Here is a 15,743-nt window from a genome sequence, read left to right as displayed (position 1 = left end):
TGAATACATTTACTTAATGTTAGTATCTATGATACTCAAAGATAAGCAGGAAATGGAAAATGGTTACTTTGTCCCAGGTTACTTCTTTGCACATCACTAGTGGTAGAGCACAAAGTCAAATAAGAAAAGAATTAAAAGCTTAAAGCTGAAAGAAACTGCAGACAGTGCAGCAACTTCTAGCTATGGTTGGGCTGCGCAGAACTCTCTGCTCCAAAGCCAGTAATCTTTTGGGGTTCTCTTTGGGAACTGAATTCCTTCAGACAGGCACTCTTTAGCTGTGGGATCAGATAATAAATCTGCTTACATGGTGCACAGCCAGAAGTTATATTTTAAAAAGGTGCTCCTAATCCAATTATTTTAAAGGCAAAGACAGTTGTTCAGCTTTCACAGAGGTACATGGGCTGAGGTTCTCCAGTGGAGGAAAAGCTCAGCATGGAATGCAAATACCAAAGAGATGGACTGGGCCTTATGGCACACCCCTGACTTCAGCATTTCCCTCTCTTCCACCAGTATGGCCCTCAGTTCAGTGAGCTGGGTCTTATGGATCCAGTTCTGACTCAGTGAACTCTTCTCACCTACTGTATAAGGAAAAACGGGGCTTAACTTGGGGCAAACTCCATAGGCAGCTCTGCTTTGACTGAGAAATTCTCTAGACACCTACAGTGCTCATTCACATAATCCAGATAAGGATTCAGATATTAGTCATTTCATCACTTAAATCCTGTGAGGATTTAGACTTGGCAGGTTAAAGGTACCTATTAGTTGATATGTTATAAGCACAGTTACCACATCCTAACTGCATTCAGTCCTTCACAAAACAAAGTTGTAGCTCTTCAGCTTTTACAGGAAATGCCTAATGTATTTACTCATAAAATCCAAGACCTTAAAATGTCTACCCAGGAGGTAAGGGTCAGTCTTTTTCTAGGAATCAAAGCACTCAAGAGAGTATTTGTCATCTCTCAAAAGTCTTTGCTTCAGGTGTTGTAGCAAGAACCCTTGGTCAAATAGCTTTACAGAATAATGCTTAAGGTTCTCTGCAGAGATTGTGAGTTTGAGCAATCTTTGAGTGAGTAGATGAATAGAACAGGAAACCTGGTTCATCAGTGTAATTCTGGGTTACTGCTCAGGCTATGGCCCTTGTACTGTCCCTCAGAGGTACCTTCTTGTATCCAGCTGTAAAGCAAATCTAGATCCCTGACTGAGGCTTCCCATCTGCTCCCTGAGTAAAGGCCCTGTGCTTAGACACTAAAGAAACTGTCATAAATGTCTGCAGCCATTATTGGATCAAAGTTGAAATCCCTTGACTCTTTTAACCACTTCCATGCCTTTTCCTATAACCTAGCTTCTACACAGCAATCTCAATAAATGACTTGCCTGCATTTTGTGAATTCCTCCTGTATTGTTTCACATAGTACTGAGGTCTAGTGCAGCAGTGAAATAAGGGCTGTTATGCAGTCATTAGGATCTCTTGCAATGAGTTTTGAGAGAAAAAAAAAAGAAAGCAGATATATATGTGTTATTTGGATTACAAACTTTGTGTATTTGTAATAGAATGTCTCTTTCTTTAATTTGTTTTAGCTTTCTGGAGGAGCCTGTTTTATTTTCTCTGATGTGATAAAGGAGACTCTCCCCTTTGTTTTACAGAGTTGTGTCTGGGTCCTTTGATCTTAGCTAAATGCTTTGCTTTAAAAGTTCAGGTTCAAGATATTACCCTTAATATGCTTTTCACAATTTTTTTCGCAGGAGGTCAGATTGGAATCCAAATAGGAAGTCAGCTCTCTGGGGGTCTTCTACGAAAACAAAATGGTACATTTATTTATATTCTATATCTGTATTTATTTGCTATATCCTATACTGAATAATAAAAATGTTTTTAAAAAACCTTCCTTACCATATTGTCAGCAGTGCTAAATGAAAATAAATGTGCATTAACATCTCTCTCTAAGAATAATAATATATTTATTAGACATCAGTTACTAAGTACACACACATTACACAGTATAGTTATATTTGTGTAATCACAGGTAACTAAGAAAACAGATGTGTTTGTAGAGGTTGTATGCATATCTGCATGAACATGTACATATAAAAGTGGTGCTTGGTTCCTTTTAAAAAAAGAAGTGAGACCACTTTGGCCTGCTGTGAAATCAGTGGCTAATGTTGGGAAATCAACATGGCAACCCATCCTTGCTGACTTTTGTCATGTAATGATTTGTGTCTGTCCTGTACAACCAATGTGTGGCCATTTTGAAGGGTTTTCATCCCCTTAATAGAAAAGTATAAAACAGAGAAAAGATGATAATTAAGGTTTTTATTTCCTCCTTAGAGGAGGTGTAATGAGAAGGCAACTATGGTTTTGTAGCAGTAAGAGGCTAATTAAGTACAGCTTAGCCCTTTGTATTGTTCCATGTCTCTGAAGAATTCCAACATTCTAATGCAGCACAGTTTCATAAAAGGGTCAAAGATAACATGTAAAAAATGCAGATCATCACAGCTGAAAGCAATTTCTTATGACTTAAGTATCTTGAGTTCAAATTTTAGTATGTACTTTTAACCTGTGTAAAATAAAACAGGCTTAACATTGTTTCCTTGGGTCTGGCATATTAACTGTCTAGTCCTTCCTGGGTTTATCCTACATGCAAATGTAGGTATTGTTATACTAGTTTTTTATTTCTTTCTTACTTTTTTTTCTAGCTTCTATCAGGATTTCAGCTAACTTGAACATCATCCCACCACTGCTGACAAATCTAGCAATAACACGTAAGTAAAGGAAAAGACATATTCAGTAAGTGTTCAGTTTTAGGGAGTATAGACAGGAGGCTTTCATATAAATGAGGAAAGATGCTGATAAAGGAAGTCATGGATAATTCAGTAGAGAAACATGGTGATTAGAAATAAACTGTTGTTTTAGCTGCAATGAAGGTGACTAATTAAGCTTTAGCTGAACATAACTATTTGTAGGGGTATATGAGTAACAGATATGAGTGATGAATGAATACACAGCTGCATAGTGGTTAGATAGAAATGGAGGTAGGCAGGCAAAAAATATTTAGTGCGAAAATGAAGCTTTGGCTGAGTTAATTTCCCCCATGTGAAGGCTGGGGATTTGAAGCCATTCTTTAACAGCCAGTTTTAATTCACAGCTGCTAATCCTGCTCACAATGGCCGTGTGTGCAGCACTTGGGGCAACTTCCACTTCAAGACCTTCGATGGGGACATATTCACCTTCCCTGGGCTCTGTAATTACGTTTTTGCCTCCCACTGCAACACTCCCTATGAGGACTTCAACATCCAGATTAGGCGTGAGGTGGTGGCAAACATTGCAACAATCAACCGCATCACCATGAAACTGGAAGGTGTCGTGGCAGAACTAACAAAGGATGCAGTCATGGTCGATGGCAACAGGTAAATTCATTCATTAAATAAATAAAATGCTATTAATTCCTGTCGCAGAAAATAAATCCTTCCCTTAAGGATTGCCTCAAAAATAAAATTCGGATGAAGTGTTCTGAGAAGCTGGATCCAAATTTAGATCCATATTTGACAATGTTGGACTATCTTATTCTGTAATTGCTTTTCTTTCCCGAAAATACACTATTTTAGAATCCCTACAGATAGTGGATACCACGAGGCTTTCCCTTCTTCTTACAAAACATTTGGATCAGAATTTAAGCAGCATTCTTTCTGCCTTTTCCCAGAGTCCAACTGCCATACAGTCAATCTGGCATTACGATAGAGAAGAGCAGCATTTATGTGAAAGTTGGCAGCAAAATCGGTGTTGTGTTATTGTGGAATGAAAAGGATAGCATCCTGGTAAGAACTGCTCCTGGACCTGTCTACTGCTTCAGAGAACAGAGCTGATCTTTGATAAGGCCTTCCCCTGTTTAGGGGGTTGCTACTGCCTTCTTATCTCATACAGTTGAGCAATTCTTTCTTAGTAAAGATAGGCTTATATCCAAGTAGTCCTAAAGAAAATGACAAGGATTTATACCTAGTGGATAGCAGGCATCAGCTTAAAACAGGATTAAAAGTCAGTTGCATTATATCATTACCTATTGATATTATTTTAGAGCCTAATTACTCCTTCAAATATTTTTTAAGCAGAATTTCACTCTCCTATGCCTTCATTTTTTTTCTGTGGATTTGATTTTCTTCCTGGAGAATCAATAGAAAGTGGCTGAGAACAGTATAGATAGTACAGTGAAATCTGAAGCCTGTGTAAATAGTATCAATTGCTTGGACTCTGCAATCAAATCTAAGCTCTTTATTCTATCCTTCCTCTTTGAATTAAATTGCTAAATAAAATTCCACAGATCTGACAAGAAATACTGAGAGACAGCAGGTGAAAGTATTTTCTCTGGTCTTGAATATACTTTAGAATATTTATAATACTAACTTCTATCAATTTACTATTCATCATTTTAGCTGGAATTGAATGAGAAATATGCCAATCAGACTTGTGGACTTTGTGGAGACTTCAACGGCTTTCCCATATACAACGAGTTTGTTTCAAACAGTAAGTATTTTAAATTTAAAAAATAAATGGTTTATGGGATCTCCAACAGGCTCTGACATTATCAGCAGTCCTCTTTCCCATCCTGTTTAATTGTTTACCCATAAGATATGGTTCAATGTCTATTTAAAAATGTGTAGTAGAGAGATCAGATATGTAAGTTATTACTTTGAGTGTAAATATAATACTGGTGCTAACAACTGATTGCATATCTCTTGCATGCCACTGTTGTACACCATGCTGGTAAAACTAATCAGGTAACTCCATAAAAATGAGCAGGTTTTCACTAATAAGATAAATAAATATAGAAATATATTCAATAAAACAAAAGGCAATTATATTTTCTAGACAGTACATTTGTTGTTTCATTCTTGTCTCAAAATCAGTATATCCACATTTCCCTGCTGATTTGCATAACCTTTGTAAGATCTTATCTTTTTAACTATTCCCAGCTTGATCATTTTCCTAAACCTTGTCTTACAACAGTCTCCACTGTCCAAATTCCCATTTAGATATTTTTTTCTCTGCCCTGTATGGGCTCAAAATAATCTGAAAGGAGTTTGTTATTTTTCTGTGTGTCTAGATGTAATAGGCTGAGAATTATTTTCCAATGTTTACTTTTTCCAAGGAGCTGTACAAAGTAAACTGAGGCAGTGATGTAGTGATTCCTTTGGAAGGGGTGATGATCACATTTAAAGGCTTAAGGGAGTTTAATGTCTTGGCCAGTCTTGACCCAAATTCTTGAGAGAAAAAAAAAGATAACAAGCAGTTGCTTTAAACAAAAAGTTCTGATCTCCATTATTAAACTTCTTTTCTACAGATATCAAGATGACAGCCTTGCAATTTGGGAATATGCAGAAAATGGATGGGCCAACAGAGCACTGTGATGACTCCACTACTATCCCGACATACACCTGCCCTGATAATCTCGTAAGGATCTTTTGATTATCCTTTTATTTTTTTTCAAATTTATCTGTTCCCTTCTACAACTTCATATAGGTCAATAGAAAAAGCCCTCAGGCAACAACAACTTAAAGAGGGCTATAAGATTCTGTTACATAATAATTGCACAAAATAACAATTCCAACCCCCCTCCAACTTCTTTCTGTTTACTGAGCCTTGTCTATTTTTTTCCTCCAAAGGATAACATATGTGAGAAGACATTGACCAGCTCTGCATTTGCAGAGTGTAATGAGCTAGTTGATGTTAAAGATTACATTAAGGCTTGCCAAGATGACCTGTGCCGCTCTGCAGAGTCTGAAAACAGCTCGTGCATCTGTGACACCTTTGCTGAGTACTCCAGGCAGTGTGCTCATGCTGGTGGGCAGCCCCTGGACTGGAGAACTTCAAAACTGTGCCGTGAGTATCACTGGAGACAACCTCACTTCGTGCTCAGTAAACTAACAAACAACAAGCTCTCAAACAATGCTGAGGATGCAGGAGGAGTTACAGGGTGTTCAAGACTGAATTCTTTAGAAAATTCTGATGTTTACGTTCCAGCATGAAGGCTTCAGCCAAAGAGATAAGGATTTTAATGCAAACTGAATTAAACGCTACCAAAACTAACATGGTTACTCTAATGAGAGTCAAAGTGCAATTTAAGGATCTGGTACATTGAAGGAAGCAAATAAAGCAGAAACAAGAAGGAAGAATAAGGCATTCTTACTTGCTTTCTAGTATTCCTCCTTCCTTTCCCCATGGTGGCTACAGCATTTGTTGTTCTGAATTAACTGATTGGATCTTCACAGGTGTATAGCTGGCTAATCACCTATTTATTTCCTCTATCTTGATAGTGATAAGTTTGTATTGATTTAAATATATATTTGATTATGGTGGGTAGCTGTTGATAATGTCACCAGCATTTTATCCAGAACAAAAGCCCATGAGGTGTTATTTGTCCTTCTGATGGTATCTCAAAATGCAAATATACTAAAGCTTTAGGAATCTAAGTCTTACATTTCACTAGCAGTACAGGTGTTCATAGGGAAGGGAGCTTCAGTAGAAACAGACCTGGCTGGCTCTCTGAGGTCATTACCTTGCTGTCCCCAGTCATTGAGCCAGTTCAGCGCCAGAGTGATGGAATGCACATCTCAGCTGTAAAATAGGGATCTAGGTGGTTAAATTTGCAAATTTTGAGAGCTAGTGGTCAGTTCGAAGTTTGTGGTTTTTATACCTAGCTGAAAAACTTAAATGGATATAAATATTTACATGTATAATGAACTAGAAATACTTTTGACTGAAAAGAAAAATCTCTTCCTTTTAATTTCAGCCAAGACGTGCCCCTACAACATGCAGTACCAGGAGTGCAACTCCCCCTGTGCTGATACATGCACGAATCCTGAACGATCTGTGTTTTGTGAAGAACACTGTATTGATGGCTGTTTCTGCCCCCCAGGCAAGTCCTTCAGTACTCACATGTCTTATCCCAAAGAGCAAGAGCTTACCTGTAGGATGTGGGTAGGTTCCATGGGATTTAAACCTCATATAGTTGTATTTTTCATAGCTGCAAGTGACTAGCATTTGTCACGTGCCAGCTGAGCAAAGATGTCTGAATTAATTGCTATACATGTACAATATTCAGAAAGCAAGAAAATAGAATAGCAAATACATCAAGACCAATCTTGCAACAAGCCACCTGTGCTCCAAGTCCCTCTTTCAGAGCAGGTGGAATTTAGGAATACAAAGGTTGAACCCTTCACTCAGCAAACTGACATAGTCCTGCTGTCCTCAGCATTGGTGGGTCCACTCACAACTGCAGGTCTCTTGCTAAGAAAATTTAAGATTTGTAACAAATAAAATGGTGTATAGGAAATGCTTCTTTAACTGACCAAGGTTTTGTCTTTTTTTTTTATCTAGGGACTGTATTTGATGACATCAACAATTCTGGCTGCATTCCCCAGCACGAGTGCTCCTGTATTTACAATGGCAAAACCTATGCTACAGGAACTTCTTTTTCAGAGCCATGCCAGACCTGGTAACATTTGTTACTTTTATAGTTCACTATTTCCTCTCATATATTTAATGAGTTTAATTGTTTATTACATGCAATTGCATAATTGGTAATTGATTGTGTATTTAACTGACCATTACATTTCCAAAGCACCCCTAAAGAACATTATTTGTTTTATTTAGCAACAGCTGTAACTAGCTTTTCACTCTATCTCATGGTGATCAAAGCAAGGATTTACAATGTTTAGATTTCTCACCAGTCAATTAAAATGCTTCCTTTTTGTTTATTTTGTTCAAACATTTGGAATTCCCTAAGGGGAATGAAGTTTTAGTCATTAATGTATTTGCAAATATTTATTTTCTCTGGAGAAAGCAAGGGATGAAAGAATACAAGCTCGATTTCACAATTAATCCTTTACCTGTGTTCTACCACATCAGCTTTGAAAATAGACACTGTCGGCATCAGGAGCAGATGTGGAGTTACCTTTTCTTATTTATTAGTTTATGATACATTTGTATTACAAAAACAAAAAACAAGATAGAGGATATTTTGACTTGTCATTGTGCTTTATGTTACCCAAAGAAATGCACACAATTATTTATCCAAAACCTGTTCTGGAGAGTTCACCTGTCCAAAGAAGGAAAGCAATTAGATAAGCAAGGAGTTAATGGTTACCAGAGTCATTGATTTTAATACATTGCATCACAAGTTCACTGCATTTTGGAAACTCTTAAACCTGTGTGTCAAACCACAGCTTGAAGGGAAAAGCAACAGCAAAGCAGCTGCACCTAACAGCACTGCATGTCCTCTTATTCTGGACCCCTGCTCCTGATTTCACCTAACTTTATTCTTCCAGTACCTGTAATGGAGGCCAGTGGAGCTGTCAAGACAAGTCATGCCCAGGAACTTGCTCTGTAGTTGGGGGTTCCCACATTTCCACGTATGATAAGAAGAACTATGATCACCACGGAGACTGCACTTACGTCCTCTCTAAGGTGGGACTCAGAGGATACTTCCAGGTCATAAAGCCATGTATATTTATAGAAAGAAAACATGATCTCCATCAACACTTCTGAAAATTAGCTCAGACATTACATTCCCTGCCACTTAGCCACACATTTGCTACGCTGCCATTTCAGTGACAACCATCAGTTAATTATTAGGATGTCTTCAACCGTGTGTGGAGCTCACTGGAAAATTTCCAGTTCTGTGAGAGAGTAATTGAAGAGCAGTGTCTTTTTTAAGAATTTGCTTAGTGTGCAACCTTCAGTACAATTAATCCAGATTTCTTACAGAGTTGCATAATTTTTGCCATGTTACTCTACTATATGGTATTTGGCCAAATGGTACAACTCTAAATATTACAGTAACTGATCTTTAAAAAAAAAAAAAAAAAAAAAAAAAAGGAGATTATAAAACAGACTTTTTTTCATTTCTGTGGAGATTATAAAACAGACTTTTTTTCATTTCTGTGGAGCTTAAATGCAGAAAAACACTTCAAGTCAATTGACGCATTTCACTTAGCTTTTAAACATTTTTAAACATCTAAAAGCAACTCAAAAGGAGTAGAAAATTTGGAAATTAATTATAATAAAAATTAATTATAGATGTGTAAGTGAAATGTTTTGATCTTTTAGGCTTTTTATGTTTGTTGTTTGCTTTCTTTTTTCCCCATCTGCACAATTCAGTAAAAGGAAATAAAATGTGTGTTACTGTTCATTTGAAACATGTTTTATCTCAACTTTTAGTCTAGCATTGATACCAGCTATAGAAGGATGAGAGTTACAGTAGAATTGAATCAAACATTAGAAGTTGTCATGAATAAAACCACCAAATATGAATATGAAACTCCATATGGATATAATTGATAAAATCCAGATTCTACATTTCTTGTTTGTAATAATTCAAATAGGGCAAAATTGAGTGTTCAGCCAAAGAAGCTCTAGAATTCACTAGAGTTTGTATGTTCTCCAGAAAAAGAAATACTTTTTCAGAGCTGAGAGAAAATTGCATAGGAAAACTTCTGTAATTAGTTTCCTGTGAAATAACTTGACTTTATTTTCAGGACTGTAAAGGTGACAAATTTACCATCCTGGCAGAACTACGCAAGTGTGGCCTGACCGACACCGAGACCTGCTTAAAATCAGTGACCCTCAACATGAACAAAGGACAAACTGTAAGAATGCAAAATAAGCACCATAAAACTACGGGGAGAAAAGAATCTAGGGCTTAATCCATCAGGGAGTTGCATTTCTTTGTCAGGTTTTCAACATATGTGATGAGTAGATATTTTTAATCAAGTGAAAAGAAGGGGATTTTGTATGAAAATCAGATCAGCTATAAATTTGCCTTTGTGGAATTTCATTAAGAAACACATTATACTCACAAAGCAGAAAAAAGCTATTTTCTCTGCCAATTAGATGAGGAAAAACCAAGAGCTTCAAGGTTAGTAATTATGATTACAACAGTTAGGGATGTAATTAATCACTAAGATATATTCAAAGAAAACAATATGATGTAATCCCCGTATAAGCCAAGAAAGTCCCTTTAAAAGTAATTCTTTTCTGGCAGGGAAAATTAGTAAAGTGTACTAAGTAGAAATAAAGGGAAGGTGAAATCACAGGGATCTACCCTTTTTATTGATTATTGGTTTAATTACTGTCACTGGAGTACTCCTCATTATTACTCTTTGGACTATAGTTATTTTTCACACATTGTTGGCAGCCCAGAAGGCCAGCCTTGGCTACATCCAAAGCAGTGTGGCCAGCAGAGCGAGGGAGGGGATTCTTCCCCTCTGCTCTGCTCTGGGAAGCCTCCCTGGAGTGTTACATCCAGCTCTGGGGTCCCCCGGATAAGAATGGGCCTGTGGGGACAGGTCCAGAGGAGGACACTGGAGCACCTCTCCATCAGGAAACACCTAGACAGTTGGGGTTGTTCAGCCTCCCTTCAGGAGAAGGGAGAGCTCTGGACAGACTTTAAAGAAGCCTTTCAGTTCCTGAAATGGGCCTACAAGAAAGCTGGAGAGGGACATTTTACTAGGGTACAGTCATATGACAGGGGGGAATGGTTTCAAACTGAAAGAGAGCAGGTTTAGGTCAGATATTGGGAAGAAATTCTTTACTGTCAGGGTGGTGAGGCACTGGAACAGGTTGCCCAGAGAATCTGTGGATGCCCCATCCCTGGGAGTGCTCAAGGTCAGGCTGGATGGTGTCCTAAGCAACCTGGTATAGTGAAAGATGTCCATTCCCATGGCAGGGGGATTGGAACTGGATGACCCTTAAAAGTCCCTCCCAAGCCAAACCACTCTATGATTCACAGAGCTGCCTTTTGTTCCTCTCCCTTATCAGATCGTCGAGGTCAAACCTGATGGTGGTGTGTTTGTGAACTCCATCTACACCCAGCTGCCCATGTCAGCAGGTAGGTTTTTCTCTAAATGTGAATGACACAAGTGCTTTGGAAGTAAAGTGGGATGTTTGGTGTCATAGAGAAATGCAGGACAAGCACAGGCAAGGGTTCAAACAGTAGCAAACAGAATTTACAGTCTCCTGATTTGATTACTCTCAGATTTACTTCCTTCTCACTGCACAAAAGTGAAGGCAGAAGACATCTCTTTACCTCTTTGTTACTACCCCTGTGCTCACACTTGCTCAGAAAGAAATTTTATTTCTGTTCTCAGTTTCAATAACTAAGGATTCCATGTGATATCTCTGACCTCCAGATATTTTATTCACTTCTGAATTTGCAAAAAATGCAATAGAAATTCACAAAGAACAGTATTGTGTTTTCAGCATTTGGCCTGGTCCAGAAAGTGACCACTTTGTTTCTCATGTGCAGCTAATGTCACCATGTTCAGACCTTCCTCATTCTTCATGATCATGGACACAAGCTTTGGCATGCAGGTTGAAATGCAGTTCACACCCATGATGCAAGTGTTTGTGCGTCTGGATGCTTCTTTCAAAAACCAGACTTGTGGTGAGTGAACGAAATATAAGGACACCTTGATCAATGTTTTTTTTTTGTAGTCAGAGCAGTATAAACTTTTCACTGCTTTTCAACAGGTCTCTGTGGAAATTTCAATAACATCCAAACTGATGACTTCAAGGTCATCAGTGGAATAATTGAAGGAACAGCATCAGCATTTGCTAATACATGGAAAACTCAGGCTTCATGCCCTAATATCCAGCAGAGTTTTGAGAATCCTTGTGCACTCAGCATTGATAATGGTGAGTACTTCTTAGAATTTCTTCTGGTTTGTTTTTTTCCTTTCTACTCATCTCTAAGGAAAACACATCTGTTGGAAAGCAAAGGTAAAAAAACATAGACTTACATATTTGGTAAAAGCACACATCTGAAATCAGAAACAAATATTCAAAATGAAAGCACTGAAGATAAGAGTGTAAAAAAAGAGTGACAGAGGCATAAGTGAAGCAAACTGCAAGGTCACTGAAAATAGGGTAGATGTCCAAGATGACAACTTGTTGCCAGAGAAGTGGATTACAGGAGCATCTTTGGAATACTTTAGTTCATCCCCTTCAGCAAGTCCTCTTCTTTGGTTTTAGGAACCTTGACCCACAAGCTGAATGAAAAGAAAGCAAAAAAAAGACAGGAGAAGAAGAGATTTAATGGAATGTCAGAACTGTCTGCATAGGCCAGGGAAGCATGGGTTTGTGACTAATGAAGTACAAAGAATAATGTGCATTTTTATTGTTTCTTCTTTTCACAGAAAAATATGCTCAGCATTGGTGTGGACTGCTCACTAACAGCACAGGACCTTTTGCTGCTTGTCACTATGCAATCAATCCTGCTGTTTACCACACGGTACTTTGTCAGACTGCTTTTCCCTTTGGAAACAATAGAAATAGGAGCTGTTCCACACATGTCTTATGCAATGTCTGTATGCCCATTGATGTACTGCAGTACTTCCTTCTTTCAGCATGTGTTTCTCTTTGTATTGTAACTTTACATTATTTCCATTGTCGGTCTTGGCATCAAGCTCCTGACTTGTTTGTCGATGAAAAGGCAGCTATTTACTCCCGGGTGGTTTTACACATAAGGTAGATAGTGTATTTAAAGGCATGCCAAATGCTTGTTTGAATATCAGTCAATTGTCACCTTATTAGCCTGCCATCTCATTAAACACCACTTGGAAGAGAAAGCCCATTACCTTATTACCATCACTCTAATATCAACGTGCTGCAAATCACTCTTCTCACTAGGAATCATCAGGTATGGACCCTGGTGAAATGATGTGTCTGGAACTGCCCATTGTGAAGGAAGCTTTGGATGCTATTGTGCAGCATATCCACTAATAAGACTCAGAGGACCAAGAAGCTGCAAAATGCATAACAGACTTTAAGACCACTATTTCCTAATTATAGCTGCAGTAATTGACTGAATATTCATTACCTGTATTTTTTCCCCTGCCAAAAATCTTACACAAAGACCAGAAAGCAATAAACAGTGTTACTGTTGTCTATGAGTGAGCATATCTGAAGAAGGATAAAGGAGTAAGATTTGAAAGATAATGTTCACTGTTTTTTTAAAACTGACAGTGTTACCAGTGCTGAGACCTTATTTTTCTCTCCATTCTTAGAACTGCATGTTTGACACATGTAACTGTGAAAACAGTGAGGACTGTCTGTGTGCATCCCTGTCTGCCTATGTGAGAGCTTGTGCTGCAAAAGGAATCCAGCTGCAGGGATGGAGGGCTGATGTCTGCTGTAAGTACTCTCCACTATCCCATTTCCTAAGAACACACATCAATAAAAATTGCTGATCAGAGGTTATTTTGTACTCATTTCTAGACAAATCAGTAAGTGATGAGGAAGGGATTTTGTTAAGTGCACTCCTGGAAGTAATTCTCTGCTGTCCCCTTAGAATCAATCCATTGCTGGCAAGAGTGAATATGAATAGACAGAAGACGTGGCTTGATTAGGAAAGGGACTGTTGTTGTCAAAGTGCCTCCACCTGTTTCTGTGCAACTTAGAGTTTCACTACAGCTCTACAAGTACCACAAGTTATTCCAGAGATAATGAGTTGCATTAGAATAACAGTACTGGTAATACCAACCAGAACACTCACAGATTAAATGTCTTTGAAGCTGCACACCGGGTTCTGCTCACTCAGTATGAATGTTTTCAGCATACCAGATGACATGCAGGGAGATGTCTCATTTGTCAAGAAGTTTAGACATCTTGGCAATGCATGACAGCACCAAATGGATATTTCCTTCTGAACGTCCATTTGAAAAAATATTTTCTTCTTTGCATGCATCATTTACTGCACATGTAGAGTAGCTTTTCAGATCAAACTCTGAAATTAATTTATATGAAAGATGCAACATAAGCAGAGGTGTACAGTATTGTTTACATGTTATCTACTACCTACGATTTTTCTTCTTTCACATGAGAATTTAACATCTGAAATTAAAAATCTATTTTATTTTCCTCTCTCAAGCAAAATACACCACCTCATGCCCCAAATCTCTGAGCTACAGCTATACCATCTCTTCCTGCCAACCCACCTGCCGCTCTCTGAGTGAGCCTGATGTTACTTGCAACATTAAGTTTGTCCCAGTTGATGGCTGCACCTGTGTAAATGGAACCTACATGGATGAGAATGGCAAGTGTGTTCCTGCTAAGGAATGCCCCTGCTACTACAGAGGATCTCCTATACCATTTGGAGAAGTGATCCATGAAAATGGGCGTGTATGGTAAGTGAATCTTTTTTAAAACATTCAAACAACATGTATTTTCTCATTAAAGTCTGGTATGTGTAAGACGGTTTCACTGTGAATTTCAAAAGAATGTTCTCTCTTCAATTTCTTCAGCTTTAGGTTAACTTTATTTTCAACTTTTGCAAAGGGTACATATTCCCCTGAGCTACAGGATGCAGAGAGCAGAATGAAAAGTGATGACCTGTTACACCATTTAAATGCACAAATTCTGTGGGGCCAGATGGGGTCCTCCCAAGGGCACTGAGGGAGCTGGTGGAAGTGTTCACAGAGGCACTTTCAACCATTTGTCAGCAGTCTGGTTAACCATGGAGGTGCTGGTTGACTGCAGGTCAGCAAATGAGATGCCCATCTACAGTATGGGCCAGAAGAAGGATCTGGGGAACTACAGGCCTGTCAGCCTGACCTTGGTGCCAGGAAGGACACGGACCAGGTTGTCTTAAGTGTGCTCACAGAGTACATACAGGGCAAACAGGGGATCAGGCCCAGCCAGGATGGGTTTGAGAAAGGCAGCTGCTGCTAGAGCAGCTGATCTCCTGATCTCCTTCTGTGAGAAGGTGACCTGCTTAGTGGATGAGGGCAAGGCTGTGGATGCTGTCTGCTTGGATTTCTGTAAAGCCTTTGACATTAGGGAAATGATTGTCCCTCTGTACTTGTACAGTTTTGAGCCTCTCACTGCAAGAAAGGCAGTTTGTTGTATGTTCAGAGAAGTGCAGCAGAGCTGGTCTGGAGCACAGGTATTTTGAGGAGCAGCTGAGGGAACTGAAGTTGTTTAACCTGGAGAAAAGGAGGCTCAGTGAAGACACACTCTCTAAAACTGCCTAAAAGGAGGTTGTGGTGAGGTGTGGGTCACCCTCTTCTCCCAGGTACCAAGTGACAGGATGGGAGAAAATGGCCTTAAGTTGCACTGGGGGATGTTTTGACTAGATGTTCAGAAAAATTTCTGTACCAAAATGATTGTCAAGCACTGGAAGAGGTTGCCCAGGGAAGTGGTTGAGTCACTATCCCTGCAAGTATTTAAAAGCCATGAAGATGTGGCACTCAGGGACATGGTTTCATGGTGGACTTGGCAGTGCTGGATTAATTGTGTGACTCGAAGATCTTAAGGGTCTTTTCCAACCTGAAGGTTTCTGTGACTGTAATATTTCTAGATATATAGAGCAATTGTACTTCCGTGCATTCTTTATTTAATTCCATAATCTTTCAAGTATAAAATTACAACAATACCAGTGAGAAGAGCTCTTACAAGAATGTAAGTAAAAAATAGTGACATATATGCATTACAGCCTATGAACTTTCCTATGAAAGCAGCACGTGTAGTGATATTGAGAGAAATCCTTTCCTGAGACTGCACAACAGGTTTTTGGAATTCCTTTGAAAATTCTGAAACTTGACAAGGGATAAGTAGCTCTCAGTCTCAACATTATGGTTTGAGAGGAGAGAAAAAAATAGATTGTTTTTCCCTCTCTTACAGCACTTGTGTCCAGGGAAGACTGAATTGCATTGGAGCACCAAATCCAACTCCAGGTAAAAATAATCTCCCACTT

General features: G+C 38.7%; 1 protein-coding gene across 1 annotated transcript in view; it reads left to right on the top strand.

Moving 5' to 3' along the window:
- Window positions 1-15,743, top strand: part of LOC130253657 (mucin-5AC-like) — a 63,395-nt gene that overhangs the window by 24,886 nt on the left and 22,766 nt on the right. The window contains exons 2-19 of the mRNA XM_056492401.1: window positions 1,744-1,806; window positions 2,695-2,760; window positions 3,144-3,405; window positions 3,699-3,813; window positions 4,426-4,516; window positions 5,334-5,443; window positions 5,656-5,872; window positions 6,783-6,908; window positions 7,370-7,487; window positions 8,320-8,458; window positions 9,529-9,639; window positions 10,811-10,880; window positions 11,298-11,435; window positions 11,522-11,686; window positions 12,187-12,281; window positions 13,057-13,183; window positions 13,920-14,175; window positions 15,671-15,723. Of these exons, the coding sequence (XP_056348376.1) occupies window positions 1,744-1,806; window positions 2,695-2,760; window positions 3,144-3,405; window positions 3,699-3,813; window positions 4,426-4,516; window positions 5,334-5,443; window positions 5,656-5,872; window positions 6,783-6,908; window positions 7,370-7,487; window positions 8,320-8,458; window positions 9,529-9,639; window positions 10,811-10,880; window positions 11,298-11,435; window positions 11,522-11,686; window positions 12,187-12,281; window positions 13,057-13,183; window positions 13,920-14,175; window positions 15,671-15,723 (2,322 nt within the window). The remainder of the gene's footprint in view (window positions 1-1,743; window positions 1,807-2,694; window positions 2,761-3,143; window positions 3,406-3,698; window positions 3,814-4,425; window positions 4,517-5,333; window positions 5,444-5,655; window positions 5,873-6,782; window positions 6,909-7,369; window positions 7,488-8,319; window positions 8,459-9,528; window positions 9,640-10,810; window positions 10,881-11,297; window positions 11,436-11,521; window positions 11,687-12,186; window positions 12,282-13,056; window positions 13,184-13,919; window positions 14,176-15,670; window positions 15,724-15,743) is intronic.

Source organism: Oenanthe melanoleuca, chromosome 5 (genome assembly GCF_029582105.1).
Source record: "Oenanthe melanoleuca isolate GR-GAL-2019-014 chromosome 5, OMel1.0, whole genome shotgun sequence".
Classification (NCBI taxonomy): domain Eukaryota; kingdom Metazoa; phylum Chordata; class Aves; order Passeriformes; family Muscicapidae; genus Oenanthe; species Oenanthe melanoleuca.
The sequence above is the reverse complement of the archived record's forward strand: the minus strand, read 5'-3'. Positions and strand labels throughout refer to the sequence as shown.